The following is an 18,519-nucleotide window of genomic DNA, read 5'->3' on the forward strand; positions in this document are numbered from 1 at the left end:
TATTTTACAATAAGGGAATCACTTAAGAAAATAATGATCAAGCTATATATTTCAATATACTGTATCGGAGTGTATGTTTTTTCATGTTTTATCTTATCCATTATTTTATTAAAGAAAGGGACTTCCTTACTAAAAAATTACTTACACAAACACATACACACACTAAAATAATGTTTCAATGAGGGATCTTCTAAAAGATAACGAAAACAAACACTCCAACATACTAAACAAAACACAGTGCATTACAAACCTCAATTAATATTTCTCTGTGAAACCAAATTGAAGTCTGGGCAGGCTAAAAATGTTTGCAGTCAGTTAGCTGTAGAGAATGTTTTTGTAGTGGATAGCGAGGGGAAGAGTGGAGGGTAGCTATCATGAGGAATACAGACACATCAGTTCAAATTAAGTCCTATATTAGGCACCACATAGATTTCCAAGTCCATAATGCTCAAGGAAAGGTGTGGAGGGGAGCAGGAGTATACGAGCATCCTAAAGCTAGTCAAAAGAAACATACATGGACACTTTTAAGGAGATTGGCAGGTTTGTTCTCACTCCCATGGCTATGCTTTGGAAACTTTAACGAAATTCTAAATTTAAACGAGAAAATTGGAGGGCTTGATAAAAGTGTAGAGGCAATTGAAAAGTGTAGAGAAACTATTCGAGATTGCAAATTGGTTGATTTAGAAAGCAAGGGCTACCCTTTCATATGGTCAAATAGGGCCTCAACTTATAGAAGAGAAGTTAGATAGATTTTTTTGTAACCAAGAGTGGAAGGCTGAGTTTTATGATGATCTTGCCACTAATTTGGTGCATTGGGAGTCTGACCACTATCCAGTATTGATGGAGGTTAAGGAGAGGCAGAGGAGTTTAATTTATGAGAAAAAAAAACTTTCACTAGACTTCATTATGAAGACATGTAGATCTCATATGAAGATTGTAAGAATATAGTGAAAGAGGAGTGGCTGCAATAGCACACGAGCAATGAAGAGAGTCTTGCTAAGGTTTTTAGATCCATAGTCAAAAAGTCAATCGCGTGTCTAATTATCTGGAGCAAAAAAAGAGTTTGGAGGAAGGCATAAGAAGGTGAAGGAATTAATGAGGAAGTTAAATGAAGCCAAAGAGCATCATGATCAGTATAACAGAGGCAATGAAATCAGAAACATTAAGAAGTAAATTCAAAGAATTTTGATGGAAGAGGAGGTGCATTAGAAGCAGAGGTCAAGGGCTGATTGGTTAAAAGCAAGGGACAAGAATACAAAATTCTTTCATGTCAAAGCCTCATCAAGAAGAAGAAAAAACAAGATAGAAGGAATTGAAGATAATGCTGGAAATTAGCTCGAGAATAAAGAAGATGTAGAAAATAGATTCTGTGAATACTTTCAGGATCTGTTCACTACTTCAAAGCCAAGCATAGACCAGATAAATGCAACTCTAGAAGGCATGGCACCAAAAGTGAGTGCAGAGATGAATATGCTTCTAGAACAGGCCTTTACAACCGAGGATATTGAAGCAACTCTCAATCAAATGGGCCCAACAAAAGCCCCTAGACCAGATGGATTGTAGGTTGTCAAAGTTCTAAACCAACAAGGTACTATACCCCCCCCCCCCCAAATCATACTTACATTGTACTTATTCCTAAGGATGAAAAGCCAAGAAAGTCACAGAATATAGGCCCATCAGTCTCTGTAATGTCATTTACAGATTAATTGCTAAGGCCATTACCAATAGATTAAAATAGATTCTCTATAAAATTATATCTCATGTGCAAAGTGCTTTTACTCCAGATAGGCTAATAACTAATAATATAATTATCGGTTATGAATGATTGCATAAAATTAGACATAGCAAGGGGGGAACAATGGCCTAATGGCTTTGAAGTTAGACATAAGCAAAGCCAATGATAGGGTCGAGTGGTCACTCTTGAAGCATACCATGGAGAGTTTAGGCTTTTCAATTAAATGGATAAACCTGATCATGAATTGCATCACCACTCCTACATTTTCTGTCATTATAAATGGAGATACAAAAGGATTGATACAACCTCAAAGGGGTCTAAGGCAAGAGTGTCCTATGTCCCCTTATTTGTTCTTACTGTGTACAGAGGTATTTCCACACTTGATGTGGCAAGCAGAGAGACAAAATCTAATTCATGGACTGAGATTTGATAGAAACATCACAATCTCTCATCTTTTGTTCACGGATGACAGCTTGATTTTTGCAAGGGCCTCAGTTGATGATTGTAAGCAGCTGAAGAAGGTTTTTGATTGTTATGCGCTTGCCTCTGGACAGGTTTTCAATTATGAGAAATCATTTATGTTCTTTAGCGGAAAAATTCCAGAAGGGTAGACAACAACAATAAAAGATATTTTCCAACTCAATGTAGTCTCAAAGCATGAAAAATACTTAAGGTTACCTTCTATAGTAGGCAGAAAAAGAACCAGTTTCTTTAATAATGTGAAGCTCAAAGTTCTAAGTAAAATTTCCAACTAGCAGCACAAGCTATTCTCGAGTGGAGGAAAGAAAATTCTCATTAAGGCGGTAGCAGAAGCAGTACCTGCATATGCCATAAGCGTATTTAAGATCCCCACAGGATTATGCAATGACATCCATAGAGCAATTGCAAGATTCTGGTGGGGATCCAAGGAAGACAAGAAAGGAATTCACTGGGAGAAGTAGGAGAAAATAAGCTATGCCAAGATTAGAGGGGGGCTGTGTTTCAAAGATATTTCAAGCTTTAATAAAGTTTTAGTTGCAAAGCAAGGATGAAGGCTGTTGCAAAATCTAGATTCCTTAATAGTAAAGGTGCTGAAGGCTAGATATTTCAAGAAAACAGATTTTCTAAAGGCTAAAGTAAGCTCAAATCCATCATTCATTTAGAGGAGTATTTTGTAGGGAAGATAGGTATTGTAGAAGGGAATAAGGTGAAGGATAAGGCATGGAGAGAAATCCATATTCAAACTAGTAACTGGATACCTAGACCAGCAACCTTTAGGCCAATTTGTGTGCCTTTCTTGCCTACAGAAGCAAAAGTCTCAGAACTCATTCTCCTAAACCAGTAGTGGAATGAAAGCCTGATCAACCAAAACTTTGAAGGGTGGATGCTGAAATTATAAAGAGAATTCCATTACTAAGAACCCCACAAGAAGATGAGGTAATTTGGCACTATGATAGGAAGGACTTGTACTCTGTGAAGAGTGGCTATCAATTAACACTCAAAATCAAGTTCCCTAAGCCTCCAGCTAGATCCACAAGTGCTTCTCAGGGCTGGCAAAGTATTTAGAGACTTAACTTGCCAAGAAAATAAAAATTTTCATGTGGAAAGCTGCCAAAAATCTGCTACCAATAGTAGAAAATATGTAGAGAAGAAAAATATTACAGGAGCCGACTTGCCAAATTTGCAAAGTTAAAAGAAAAGATGTTTTCCATGCCCTTATGAAATGCAGATTGGCGAGGAAAATATGGAAATGCACTAATCTAGAGGTTGAAGTGAAATGAGTAATGAGAGAAGATATGCTGAGTATTATGCAGAGAATAAAGAGTACTTAGGAGAAGACTAAGATTGATTCTGTAGTAACTATTTGGTGGGTTGTGTGGCATGCAAGGAACAAATTTCTCTTTGAAGGAAAAAAACTGGATCCAGTGGTTTCAATGGCCAAGGCGATTATGGATGTGTATCAGATAATGCAATTTCAAAATCAAGAGGGACAAAGAAGCACAGAGGATCTAGAGATGCAGAGATGGAATCCACCCCCAAACAACAAGTTGAAAGTCAATGTTGATGTGGCAATTCATGAAGATAGGCAGGTTGCAAGGTTAGAAGCGGTTATAAGGAACTCTCAAGGCTAAGTGGTAGTTGCAGTAGTAAAAAGAATTATTTTTGAAGGAGATGTAACGATAGCAGAGGCTAAAGCTGTCAAATGGGGAATGGAAGTGGCAAGGGAAGCAAGCTGCACATGTGTGACCATTGAAACAGACTGCATAATGGTAGTTGATTTAGCCAACAACAAGGTTAGCAACAAATCAGAGATTTGGTGGACTATAGCAGAAATTCATAGTAGCAAGCTAGATTTTCAATCGATAACATTCCAACATATTCCAAAACATTGTAATGCTAGTGCTCACTCTTTAGTCAAAAGAGCTTTACAAAGCTCAGAATCTGCCATCCGAAAGGATCAGTTCCCTATGGATGTTTGTGTATGCTTGATAGTTTTCTTAATAAATTGAAAGGTTTATTTTCTTTTTTTAAAAAAAACACAGTGCATTAAAGTAATGAATCTCTTATTAAATAATGATTGTTTAGGGAAGATATCCTCATTTTAACAAAGTAAGCATGTGATAACTCTATGAAATGAGAGTTATCATGGCACTTTTAGACTTAAATCAATAATACTTAGAGAGTAAATAATGTGTTTTCATTGCATTTTTATTATATTTTGTATAAACATTCATCTTAGTTTATTCGTAATATATTTTGTTTGATTCAAAATAATTTGTGTGGTAAATCATATGCATAATTGTAGGTGTCCGAAAGCCTAAATTTTAAGGAATGAATACTGATGCAATAGGCTTGCAAAAGATGGAAAAGAACTTGGCTACAAAAGAATTGAAACAAATCTAGAACAGTGCAGTTGTTGTAGTTGTTACTGTAGCAATCATGGAACAACGACAGAGAAAATTTTGCGCGGGATAATTGCATAATTACGATCTACAGTTTCCTAATCTGATTTATACGCGCCCTAGGCTTCCGTTTACCCTAATTTTCAGCTATAAAAGAAGCACACATCATAAGGAATAAAGATGGTCATCACCCAAGGAGAAAAGCACAAAGAAACAAAAGAAAAACAAGATTCAAGAGAGAGATTAAGGGCTGCACAAGAGAAAAAATTGCATAGATCAATTGGGAGCTCAATTCTTCTTATCCTTCTCTTACTTTCATGTTTTTTTTTAATTCATGGGGATGTGTTTCATGGTCGAAACTTTGTTCTTTATTTTTCTTTTGCAAATCATGAACTAAATTTATTTGTAGTTGAGTGATAGACAATCTTGATGGTTTATTAACTGAAAATATATGTTACTGCATATTTAATGTAGCATTTTATTTTGATAGAATTTATTTTTATTCATTATTTCGGCTGAACACCCATTTAATGATACAAGTTAGGAGAGAGTCACAAAAGGGCCTATCTTAGTGGAACATATCAGAGCAATACTTGGTCTTAGATTAGGTTTCTTGGATTGAGTTTAACTTATCCCAACAAGGCCATCCTTAATCTAAAATTAGTGATGAACTAGACATACGGATTCACCTTGTAGTGTAAACAGAACCTAAGCGTGTAATGCTATATTTTATGTTGGCATAACAACTGATCACTGTTAGGTTGCATATAGATATAAGATATCCAACATGCGACGGCTGAGGATACATAAGGATTCTGCCTAGTGCTGTAGCAAATGCTGCAGCAACCGAGCCAAACATTAGAAAAATAGTCAATACCATTAAGAGAGTTTATTCACTCAACTACTCTATATTCCCATTAAGTTTATCCTTGAGTTTGACGTGATAATTTACTTTGTTGCATTTTATTTATTGCGTTTTTATTTTAATTAGTATATTAATTTCATTAATTATTTTATCTTAATTTAAAACAAAATCTACACTGTTAAGATTGTTGTAGCAAGTCTGATAACATCAATCCCTGTGGAGACGATCTTAAATACTCATCACTTTATTACTTGTTATGTACACTTGCACATTGACACTAATAGTATTAGTATTTATACCTAACAAATTTTTGGCGCCGTTGTCAAGGATTGATTGTTCATTGTGATTTGTGAAATTAGTTTTAACAGTGCTAATTTTTAATTTTATTTTGATTTGTTTGTTTTGTTGACATAGGTGATCTAGCAACCCTTGCATGCACAAATATAAATCTGTTGAATTCCAGTTTGATCTAGAAATTGAAAAAACTACAAGGAGATTGAGAAGAGAGCATCGGGAATTACAAGCTGCTGTAGTAATGGATGATTTGCAAGATTTGAGAAACTTGAACTGCAGAGAGGAGATACAACCAGTCAATGTACATGAAGGTCTGAATGGACAATGTGTTTAAAGCCAACTAGGGACCAACAACATTATTCACATGGCGAACAATAGAGATAGATCCATTCGAGACTACGCAGTGTTGACTCCTTAAGCCATACATCTGGGAATAGTTAGACCCGACATTCAAGCTAACAATTTTAAACCCAAACCCGTGATGTTTCAGACGCCTCAAAAAGTGGGGCAATTTAATGGTTTGCCATCCGAAAATCCTCATTTACACCTTAAGTTATTTTTGAAAGTGAGTGATGCTTTCAAAATTACTGGAGCATCGCAGAAAGCATTAAGACTCATACTTTTCTCATTTTCTTTGAGAGACCAAGTAAGAGCATGGTTGAATTCTCTACCACTAGATTCTATCACTACATGGAATGATTTGGCTGACAAATTTTTGATGACATATCTCCCGCCAACCAAGAATGCAAAGCTGAGGAACGAGATCACATCTTTCCATCAACTTGAAGATGAGAGCTTGTGTGATGCATGGGAGAGATTTAAGGAGCTACTCAGTAGATGTCCTCATCATGGTATTCCTTGCTGCATACAGTTGGAAACTTTCTATAATGGTCTCAACTCAAGCACTAGATTGATGGTGGACGCTTCAGCAAATGGGCCTTATTATCTAAGCCTTACAATGAGGCTTATGAAATTTTGGAGAAAATAACCAACAATAACTAGCAATGGCCATCAACTATATAAGCTGCACAAGAGGAACAACAGGAGTTCATAACGTAGGTGCCTTGACAACATTGTCAACCCAAGTAACTTCATTAACAAACATTGTGAAAGCTATGACCACTGCTCCAGCAAGTGTCAACCTAGTGTCTGAGGTCTCTTGTGTTTATTGTTGAGAGGACCTCTTATTTTATAATTGTCCTGGGAATCTAGCTTCAGTCAATTATGTGGACAGCTTCAATAGACAGAACTAGGACAATCCATATTCAAACACTTACAACTCTGGATGGAGACAACACCCGAACTTTTCATGGAGTTATCAAAACCAGACTGCTGCAGCACCTAGTGGACAGAACAAACCTGCTCAACCACCTGGATTTTATCAGCAAAATCAAGAGCAAAGAAGCATCAACAATGATCAACTTAGCTCCCTTGAAGCTTTGATTAAGGATTATATTGTGAAGAACGAAGCAGTTGTCCAAAATCATGCTGCACTTTGAGAAACTCAAAAAATCAAATTGGACAGCTTGCTACAGCAGTAAGCAATAGACCTCAGGGCAATTTACCCAGCAACATAGAGAATCCAAGAAGAGAAAGGAAAGAGCACTGCAAAGTGATAAACTTAAGATCTTGAAAAGAGGTTGATAGTGCAGTTGGTGTACCAAAAAGAAGAATTGAGTTCAACCAAGGCCAAGAAGACACTCAACTAGAGGAGTCACAGTCTTCCACTTTTCAGAATGCAAATAAATACAGTTCTGCTATAGCATCTGCAGAAATTTATAATCCAGCACCTGGTGGTGAGAAAGCTACAGCACCAACAGCAACAAACCCGAGTAGAGCAAAAGAGAAGCAGTCTGCACAACTTGCTGTAGAACAACAGTTTAGACATCCACCACCCTTTCCTCAAAGGTTTCAAAAGTAAAAAACAAGACAAGCAGTTCAGCAAAATCTTGAGAGTGCTGAAACAGCTACCTATCAATATCCCTTTTGTGGAAGCTCTAGAGCAAATGCCAAATTATGTGAAATTTTTTAAAGATATTTTGACAAAGAAAAGAAGACTTGGAGAGTTTGAAACAGTTGCTCTAACACAAAAGTGCAGTCAAATGCTTCAGAGTAAGATACCACAGAAGATGAAGGATCCAGGAAGCTTCACAATACCTTACTCCCTAGGCACTAAATACAGTGGCAAAGCACTTTGTGATCTGGGGGCTAGCATCAATCTCATGCCTTTATCAGTGTTTAAGTAATTGGGAGTTGGTGAATGTAGACCAACAACAGTGACTTTACAACTTGCTGACAGATCTCATGCATATCCAGAAGGGAAGATTGAAGATGTATTGGTGAAGGTGGATAAATTTATTTTTCCAATGGATTTCATTGCGCTAGACTTTGAGGCAGACAAAGAAGTGTCAATCATTATAGGGAGACCTTTCTTAGCCACGGGAAATACTTTAATTAATGTTCAAAAAGGAGAATTAACCATGAGGGTGAATGACTAGCAAGTTACATTTAATGTGTTGGATGCCATGAAGAGTCCTGATGAGATTGAATATTGTAATTTTATCAGTGTTATGGACTTTGTTGTAGTAGAGAGATTACACAGTTGTTGCAGTAAGGAAGAAATCAATGCTGTAACATTTGAAGAACTTGATGGTGAAGATCATAGAGCAGCTAACATAGCATGGTCAGGAGAGAAGCAACCCTTCAGAATTAACGAGCAAATCTAACAAAGGGAACTCACTCCAGACCAACAAGAATTCAAGGTTAATGGGTTGAAAATGGAGCACTACATGGGAGCTAAGGTGAACAGCCTACATAAGCATCTATTCTGAAAGGATCCAGGATGAGCGAACAAGAAAGGTCAGGCTGAAAGACCTAAAATCAAGCGCTAATTGGGAGGCAACCCAATAAGGGAAGTTGTTTTAAGTCTTTAAAGCATTAACTTTAGTTTTTAAATTATTTAATTTGTCTTTTTGTTATTTTAAGTGTGCATCTAATTTTTTATGTCTTTGTGTTAAATTGCAGCATGTAAAACACAAAAACAAAAAAAAAGTAAAAAAAAAAAGCATGAGGGAATTGCTGCAGCATTACTTACAGCATAACATATAACAAAAGATTCTAAAACAACAGAGGCATTTCTTGCTTTTGTAGCAGCAAATGAATTGATCAGATTTTATGATAAGGAGCATTTGAGAAGTGGATCAAAGAAGAAGTGACCCTTTACAGCCTGTGCTGCAGCAGTGCTTCCAGCAACAAGGGAGTACCTATACCCGCTAGTTTATTTTACTTCTTTCTGCAAAACTTTTCTTTCATTTAGTTTTAATTTTCTGATTCACTCTGCATGTCCTTTTATTTAGTGTATGCATGTCTGGTTTATGTGGTTTTGTTTTGTGTGCTTGTGAGGACACATCACCACTCAAGTTTGGGGGTTGTGTTTCTGAGTGCATGTGTCTATGCTTGTGTTGTGTGTTGTGTAAAGCTCTGTTATCTAATATTTGTGTATGAATTTGAAAACCTAATGAAGATAAATTGAGTGTTATTCAATATTTATGAGAATGCCCAGTAAGGATAGTTATAGATAGAGGTTAAAATTCTGTCTCGATACTTAGACTTTGGTTGAGTTTTATGAGAATGTTGTAGCAGAGCCAAGAAAACATAAAAGAGTAGAAAATATCTCAAGTTTGGGGGAAAATTTTTTGTTGAACTGTGCTTGTTATGAAATAAATTTTTCTCCAATGGCTTAAGTTGCTGAGTAACCAGGGCTGAGTATGTACCTCATATGCAGACTTGAGTCCCAAGGCAACAAGAGTTATGAGCATTGTTGTAGCATCTATAGCTGAAAAAAAACTAAAAAAAAAAGTTATTTATCTAGGATATTGAGTAGCCAACTCAGTTCATGAGCCCCATTTCAGTCTTGAGTTAAAGATATCTTTAGATAAGAATATGTTATGAGTATTGCTACAGCAACTCTGATCTGTGAATTGGTTGAGTAATTGGGTGTCATCATTACAAGTGATCGACATTCACATGAAAAATCAATGTTACATTGAAGAAGGTTTAAGTGAAAAACAAAAAACAATTATTATTGTTGTAGCACAGTTTGAGTTTATTTGTGAATTTTGCTCTCCCATATGTGAATATATTTGTGTTCTACCTTTGAATTATATGCAATGTCTCTGTAATGTTGTAGCACCTCTGAAATTTGATCAAAGTGGCACAAACACATTTTGGATAGAATGCAGCCTAAGTTTATAACTGAGCTGCTATGGCTATTTTGAGTGATTAAGAGTGTGATCTGAGAGTGGAAGAATCCTTGCAACTTTGATGACAGAGCTGAGCTATTTATTGCATGATTGGGTGATTGAAGTGTTAGCATTGTTGTCATTACTTAAGGACAAGTAATAGTTTAAGTTTGGAGGTGTGATAACTCTATGAAATGAGAGTTATCATGGCACTTTTAGACTTAAATCAATAATACTTAGAGAGCAAATAATGTGTTTTCATTACATTTTTATTATATTTTGCATAAACATTCATCTTAGTTTATTCGTAATAAATTTCGTTTAATTTAGAATAATTTGTGTGCTAAATCATATGCATAATTGTAGGTGTCCAGAAGCCTAAATTTTAAGGAAGGAATGTTGATGCAATAAGCTTGCAAAAGATGGAAAAGAACTTGGCTACAAAAGAATTAAAACAAATCTGGAATAGTGCAGTTGATGTAGCCGTTGCTTTAGCAACCATTGCTGTAGCAATCCTAGAACAACGACAAAGAAAATTCTGCGTGGGATAATTGCAGAATTGCGATCTGTAGTTTCCTAATCTGACTTATGCGCGCCCTAGGCTTCCGTCTATCTTAATGCAATGTACTTATGCGACATACAATAATCTGCAGTTTCTTAATCTGACTTATGCGCGACCATGAAATAGGGTCGTCATCCAAGGAGAAAAATACAAAGAAACAAAAGAAAAACAAGATTTAAGAGAGAGATTAAGGGCTGCATAAGAGGAAAAATTGCAGAGATCAATTAGGAGCTCAATCCTTCTTATCCTTCTCTTGTTTTCGTGTTTTCGTGTTTTCGTGTTTTCTAATTAGTCATGGGGATGTGTTCCATGGTCAAAACTTTGTTCTTTATTTTTCTTTTGCAAATCATGAACTAAATTTATTTGTAATTGAGTAATAAACAATCTTGATGGTTTATTGACAGAAAATATGTGTTGCTGCATGTTTGATGTAGCATTTTGTTTTGATATAATTTATTTTTATTCATTTTTTCGGCTGATCACTCATTTAATTATACAAATTAGAAGAGAGCCACAAAAGGGCTCATCTTAGTAGAACATGTCAGAGCAATACTTGGTTGTGATTGAGTTTCCTGGATTAAGTTTAACTTATCCCAAAAGGGTCATGCTTAATCTAAAATTAGTGATGAACTAGACATAGGGATTCACCTTGTAGGGTAAATAGAACCTAAGCGTGTAATGTTATATCTTATGTTGGCATAACAACTTATCACTGTTAGGTTGCATATAGATATAAGATATCCAACATGCGACGGCTGAGAATACATAAGGATTCTGCCTAGTGCTATAGCAGATGGTACAGCAACCGAGTCAAACATTAAAAAAAATAGTCAATACCATTAAGAGAGTTTATCACTCAACTACTTTATATTCTCATTGGTTTTATCCTTGAATCTGACGTGATAATTTACTTTGTTACATTTTATTTATTGCGTTTTTATTTTAATTAGTATATTAATTTTATTAATTGTTTTATCTTAATTTAAAACAAAATCTGCACTGTTAAGATTGCTGTAGCAAGTTTGATAACACCAATCTCTGTGGAGACGATCTTGAATACCCATCACTTTATTACTTGTTGTGTACACTTGCACATTGACACTAATAGCATTAGTATTTATACCCAACAACATGCACACTAAAATATTAAAAAAAATACAGATTTTAGTATATTAGAGACTATATTTTTTTATATGTTAATGACATCTTCAATTATAAACACACGTGTGTTTTCATATTTAGTAGTTTAAAATAAGTGATAACACTCCATTAGATTATTGTATCAACGATGTGCTGGTTCTTCTTGCATATTTTAGACTTTGTCCAAAGAGGAAGTTCATTTATCTTGTTTAAAAAGACTATTAACATTTTTTTTTTTGTTAATAAAGACAATTTCAGGTAGCATTTATATCTTTATTAATTAGCATTTTTCCCCAATGGGTTAGGCAGGCCCTCTTAATAAGTTACGTCAGGCTAGGGTACGAAACAGCTGTTTACTGGTGCTCTAGCTAATTAAATTAGCTGAAGAGGAAAATCCTTAGTTGGGTGCCTATAGTTCTTGGAAAATAAATAGAAAAGGACAATGTAGTGCCATGATGCCATGCATTTTCTAAAATTATTTTGAGAGCTTGAGATAACAATACCCTACATATTCTTCTCTATACTCATCAAACACTCCCCACTCATCAGCCTTTTCACTCCCATCTCTACCTTCCTTCTCCACCAAATGGCCGCCGTTGCTGCTGCTGCTGCTGCTGTTTCCTTGAACACCACAACAACCGCGGCACTGCTGAATATAAAACCTCTATATTGGCTTGTGAACCACCCAAAAATCCTCAACTTTGCATGGACTCAAGGGGAGACTCTCGGCTCCTCTCCACAATTCCTTACACTCACTGTCCTCTCTTATCTCTCTCTCACTTTCCTCCTCTACCAAGTGCCTATCTCCCTTGAATACCACCTCCGGCAACGGATCGCCATCTTCCATAACCTCTTCCTCATCGCTGCATCCTCAATCATGGCCCTCGGTTCCTCTCTCTCCATTCTCTCCCGATCACCAACCATACAGTACATCATTTGTTTCCCCAGAAATACCAAGCCAAACGGACCTCTCTTCTTCTGGGGATACATGTTCTATCTTTCCAAGATTTATGAATATGGTGATACCCTTCTGATCCTGGTGAGCAACCCCATCAAACGGCTCTCGTTCCTCCACGTGTATCACCACACAATAGTTGTGATCATGTGTTATTTAGGGGTACACTATGCACAATCATCCTTACCATTGGTGGTTCTCACCAATTGCTTGGTGCATGTTTTCATGTACTTCTACTACTTATTATGTGCATTAGGGTTTAAGCCAAAGTGGAAAAGGCTTGTCACAGATTGCCAAATACTTCAGTTTCTTTCGAGCTTTGTGATATTCAGCTTGATTTTTGGGTATCATTTCACCACTTCAGGCTGTGCAGGCATTATGGCTTGCTGCTTCTCTGCTACATTCATCATCACACTTTTGTATTTGTTCTTTGATTTCCACTCCAAAAATTACTCAGCAAAAGCAGGTACCAAGGATCAAATCAAGAAAGCATAAAATTTCACGAATGGGTTGTTTGTTAACTTAATCACTTAGTTAATATTTTTCATTTTATTAAATGTCCTACGAGATCGGGGGCTTGCATTTAATAATTTCTGGGTTTCCTATAGCTGGATGGATATGTACTCCTTTATTTCTCTGTTTGTTTGGTCGAAAATTATAAATTTGTATTTATAGTTTATCTCTCATATAGCAGCCATTTGAAACGTTCGTCAATGACACATTATTTCACTCATCAAAAGTTGTGGTTGAGTTGATATGTTAATGGTCCCAATAATTTATTTGAAATATTTACTGTTTCTCTTTTTAAAGGTTCTAGTTGTTGCTAGCTGAAAAAAATAATAGAAATTTTGAGTAGTGCTTCATTGAATAACTAGCTATTGTAACTGTAATTTGTCTGTAATTAACGTGCTAAACTTACACAAAGATTGAATATTATTAAGTTCTACTGTACAACCGAGTTGAGTTGCAAGGCAGAGAAGAATTATTGAATGAATAATATACGTAACACGGGCTTTCAAATAATTTCAGGTTTACCGACTCCTATATCGTGGCGTGTGGGAACCCGGCCCTTATGTCGAAAAATATTTCAGAAAAGATAAGAGTCATAAATGAAAATTTATTGGCCTTCTAATTAAGTTTACAGATTTTTTATTTTGACTTCTCAGTTTATGGTATTTTCATTCTTTACTTTTACGCGGATTGTTACATTACCGAAATGTGCATTATCATCTCCTTACTGTCAAGACCTCTCAATGTACATCAATGGCGAATATTGTTTTACATTGGCAGCTACATTTCTAAAGTCCTGCAATTCAAATTGAAGAGTCATTTTAACCCTTTTTTTTTTTTTTTGGTTTCTTTACATTAGCAGAGTCAATTGGTTCTAGGGCAGAGTCAGAAATTTGGCTCACAAGAGGCAAGCTGAATAATAAATAAAATAAAATTTTTAATAAAAGGATTATGGAAAAAAAAAGGAAAGATAAACAATTTTATAAAGTAAAATAGTAAAAAATGTTATAATTAAATTCTTGTTATATATAATTATGTCTCTCAGTGGAAAAGAAAAAAAAAATTATGAAGGCAATTATATAAGTGAACTCTTAGATTTACCCTCCGACGTTTTGTTATTGTTTTTATTGTTTCAACACTAGAGATTAAACGGCTTGTAAAAAAATTTCAAAATACCTGAGCAATAAAAACAATGGCCAATATATTATTATTATTATTCGTATAGGACATTTCCAATGTAAAAAGTTAATTAATATTTCAAAAACAGCAACATTTATATCTGCCAAATTAACAAAACACATTCAATTTAGACTGAAGGCTAAAATGAACAGCTAAAAGCATGATCAGAAACATGAGCTTCCTGCAAAATATTTCACTGCACCAATAAATAAGTACAATAATGATTTTCTTGTTTCAAGAAAGCTGTTCGATTAAATGTTGGTAGCCAGATGCAGCATCTTTACTTTAATTTTTCACTGATCATATTTGGTTGATGAGGCAGCCTTTTTATGGCTACTCTTGTTAATCTATTATTCAACTGTTTACGAAGCCAGTAATAGAGCAGAATAAATCTGAAGAAACTGGTGAAGAGAATAAAGGAGTCTCTGAAACTTTTCAAACATGCGAGTGAAGTAGCGGGAACGAGATTACCATATAAACCCTAATTGATGTCATGATGTGAAATCTCTAAAATATCCAAATTTCTCACCCTTGTGAGAATTCGAACTTTTAGATCGGGGCTTCTTAATAAAAAGCTAAAATTTAAGTTACTGATGTCAGTTAAAAGCTATCTCTTAAAATTTTGCATTAAATATTATTGTTTTTAAGTATAGAAGTAAGTAATAGTCGTCCCCATAGAAGATTTTTCCCAATTAACAAGTTATTAATACAAAACATACAAACTGACTACTAACGAAAATTGAATTAAAATCTTACTTAACGAAATTAACTCAAACTTTTAAGATCTACTAAGGACACATTATCGAACATGCATACAAATTCTTGGGGGATTTGAATTGTTTTGTTATATAAACTAAACTAAAGAATTTAAAGAAAAAAATATGAAATTATGAAAATATTTTTAAGGAGATTTATGTATAATGTAAAATATGGTTCAAGGAATTATTCTCCACCATTAAAAAATTAAATTTTATGTCAATTATCAGAATTATCATTCACTACTTAGCTATCAAGTAAAACAAGCTCTTTACTTAATCTATTTCCATAAAATAACTAGAATAAGCTCTCCAAATTCAATTTAATGAAAGCTTTAAAATCAAGAAAGATATAAGCTGAATCAAGAAACAAAAATAGTTGCAATCAAACAAAAATATTCCATAATATTAATCACAATCTACTACTTAAGTTTAGTTCTTTGACAATTATGAATAAAAAATCCTAAACTAGCAATCAAATCACCAACAAATTCATCTAGTTGGCTAGCTAAACAAACAAATAGCAACTCTTGAACATTAAAATCAATGAAATATAAAATTTTTTAGAGAAAGATGAAGAAATTCTAACTCTAAAAATTTATTAATAAAAATTCATATCTAGGGTTTCTAATCAACCGTAACTAATAAAAAGATTAATCACTTATGTCTAAATTATTTAATATCAAATCCATTAAAAAAGAAATGCTTATTGATTGAATTATAACTATGATAGCCAAGTCTTCCCTCCAATTCATCTACTCCTCTCTTCCTTGTGATCTTCTCACTTCTGAATTGGTGCTTCATATTTTTTTCTTTTTTTTTTTCAGTGCTAGGCTTGTTCCTACTGGTGTTTATATACATCTTTAGTCCTAATTCTTGCAGGACTTGTAAAATTTGTGTGAATCTCCTTTTCCGAGTGAGAAAAGAGCTTGGAACCTGGAAAATAGCTTACGTGTCAAAATATCTCTAAAATGTGTTTTTAGTGTGGGCCCAAACAGAAAATATGACTAGGCCTTCAAAATCAATTTTTATTGACCAAATCTGATCCTCACCCTTAGTATATGTCTAATATAGCTCAATAAAGTGAATAAAACCTAAAAATTTATCCAAGAAGCAATCAAAATCCATGAAGCCACAATCTAGTTATTCTTCACAGTAATAAGTATTGTAATTTTTCTACTCCTTTTTGTTTCTCTACGTCAAAAGTTCCAACAAACATAAAAGACCAATAAAGATTCAAGAAGGTCATGGAAATATCAAATAACTGCAAAGAAAGTAATAAAAATTGATTTGAAATTAAGCACTTATCATTTATTGAAAGCGTCAAAAAATACATTTAGATGTTTTTGACAAGGGTGGTTGACGAAGTAGTTTCAAGCAACTTTCTTTTACTAGTTATCTGAGTTTGAATCCTAGGGGAGGCAAGAGATTAAGAATTGAATTTGAAAAAATAAAAAATAAATAAATAAATTATTTTTAATCATGTCATCAGGAACTTTGAAATAGTATACTATACACATAATCCAAATATTTGTAACACAAGATACTGTGTTTTTAAATTATTCCTCTCACATATCCTACGTCAACGAGTTACACAATACCTCATTCAGTCACCTCTTGAAACTTATTTTTACAACTTTAAACGCTGATAAATTTTTTATACATTCATCCATGGTGTTAAAACAACAATAAAATAGACATATTATTAAAGCACAAATGTACAATAAAATAGACACATTATTGAAGCACAAATGTAATCTTTTTATATACAAATTCATGGTCCGAGGCTGCAAATAAAAAATTGTGAATTTATCTGTTAGAAGGTAATGTATTTTTTTCTACCTCCAGTCGAACACTAAAGATGAAATGAGGTATTAAAAATATTTAAAGGTGAATCTATTAAAGGCATAGATCACTATTGAATTAGTAAAAAAGATTGTGGTTCCAATACCAACCCACACAGTTGGGGAAGAATTTGATTTATTTCGTAAAATGAGAATTTTTTAGTGTAAAAAAAAAAATAAAGATATCGTTCCTAGTTGATGTGGTCGCTAGCTATTTCATTTGAGGCAAAAGTGTGACTGGAAAAATTTGGCACTATGAGTGCAAGTTGAATACCTAATAAAATGAAAGAATCATTTGAGAAAACCTAAGACTAAAAACTGTTTGATAACTGTTAACATAATTGACAATTTCTTGTGACACATTTACAGTTTTAAAACTTTGGATGATAGTGTATCATTATCAACGTTGAATTGAGTCCATCTTTTTCCTGTATTGAAAATGAGAAAGACAAGTCTGAGATTAAGAACTGATGAATTTATCAAGTGAATGAATGAAGATCAGTATATGGTCGTTCGGTACCGATCAAATTAGCAACCAATGAAAACTTTTCTGTATTAATGTTTCATTTAAAGTTGTAACATTGAACAATTTGAGTCTATCAATTTTCTGTTTTAATGCATACCCTACTCTTGTTTTGTTTGTACGGTTGGTCCACAACCACCAATTCGAACAGCATTTATATATACATGTTACCAGTCAAATAAGAGTCAGAACAGAGAAAATAATTATAATTATAATAACGATAATATTTAATGCTTTACTTTTATACACATATTACTAATAAACTAATGACACTTGGGATTTTCGGATGGTAGTTGGTGGTGGATAGATTTGGTAATTTCGTCTAATTAATACATTAATAAGAGAAAACAAATTGTTCTGTCTTCCACAGAATAATTAATTGAGTAATGATATAGACATTCTAGATTCTTATTTTAAATAATGTAACATATGATGTGTTATTTATTAAATAGTATTTTTGAGAGAAACTAAATTTTACTTAAGTTATAAAGTGAAAAGTTCAAAATTGTTTTTTTTTTAATTTTCTCAATTTACAAATGTTCTATAATAAGATATCTACTGGGACACTGAATGTATATATTTATAATACATCCCAAAAATTTGTCTAGCAGAAATTTGAAAATTTGCTCCGACTTTTGCTGGTGTTCAAAGCCTCAACATGTGGAACGAAAACGAGTCTGGTGTTCAAAGCCTCAAGATGGTTTTTGTTAAATAGAATCCATGATTCAGTGACTCAATCATTGCAAAAATAGGCATTCAATACAAAGATTTAGAAACAACTAATAAGTAAATAATGGTGTTTATTTGTCATTATTTCTTGGATTCTGAAAGAAAGACGTTTTTTTTTTCAAAAGGAAGAAAGAGAGTTAGATAAAGAGAGAGTGAAAATCAATTTTGATAGCATTTGCGGCATTCTAAATTTAAATTCAAAATATTTAATATAATTCATATTCAAATCATTATTTACTATCAATGAGTCTAAAAAAATTGGCTTAACCCAATTTGTAATGGTTGGGGTGCTTTAAATATAAGTA

General features: G+C 34.0%; 1 protein-coding gene and 1 non-coding gene across 2 annotated transcripts; one reads left to right on the forward strand and one right to left on the reverse strand.

Moving 5' to 3' along the window:
- Positions 1 to 6,524: 6,524 nt before the first annotated feature.
- LOC112098678 lies at positions 6,525 to 6,631 on the reverse strand. Its single transcript, XR_002905788.1, has one exon. It is a non-coding gene; the product is annotated as a small nucleolar RNA R71 (small nucleolar RNA).
- A 5,511-nt stretch (positions 6,632 to 12,142) lies between these two features.
- LOC112098405 (elongation of fatty acids protein A-like) lies at positions 12,143 to 13,438 on the forward strand. Its single transcript, XM_024184668.1, has one exon. It carries the CDS (start codon positions 12,306 to 12,308, stop codon positions 13,167 to 13,169), a length of 864 nt encoding a protein of 287 aa, XP_024040436.1. The 5' UTR covers positions 12,143 to 12,305; the 3' UTR covers positions 13,170 to 13,438.
- The last annotated feature ends 5,081 nt before the right edge of the window (positions 13,439 to 18,519 follow it).

This window comes from Citrus clementina, unplaced genomic scaffold (assembly GCF_000493195.1).
Source record: "Citrus clementina cultivar Clemenules unplaced genomic scaffold, Citrus_clementina_v1.0 scaffold_5, whole genome shotgun sequence".
NCBI lineage: Eukaryota > Viridiplantae > Streptophyta > Magnoliopsida > Sapindales > Rutaceae > Citrus > Citrus x clementina.

Bases quoted from the DNA above. Each gene is read 5' to 3' on its own strand.
- LOC112098405 (XM_024184668.1), top strand. From the start codon at position 12,306: ATGGCCGCCGTTGCTGCTGCTGCTGCTGCTGTTTCCTTGAACACCACA.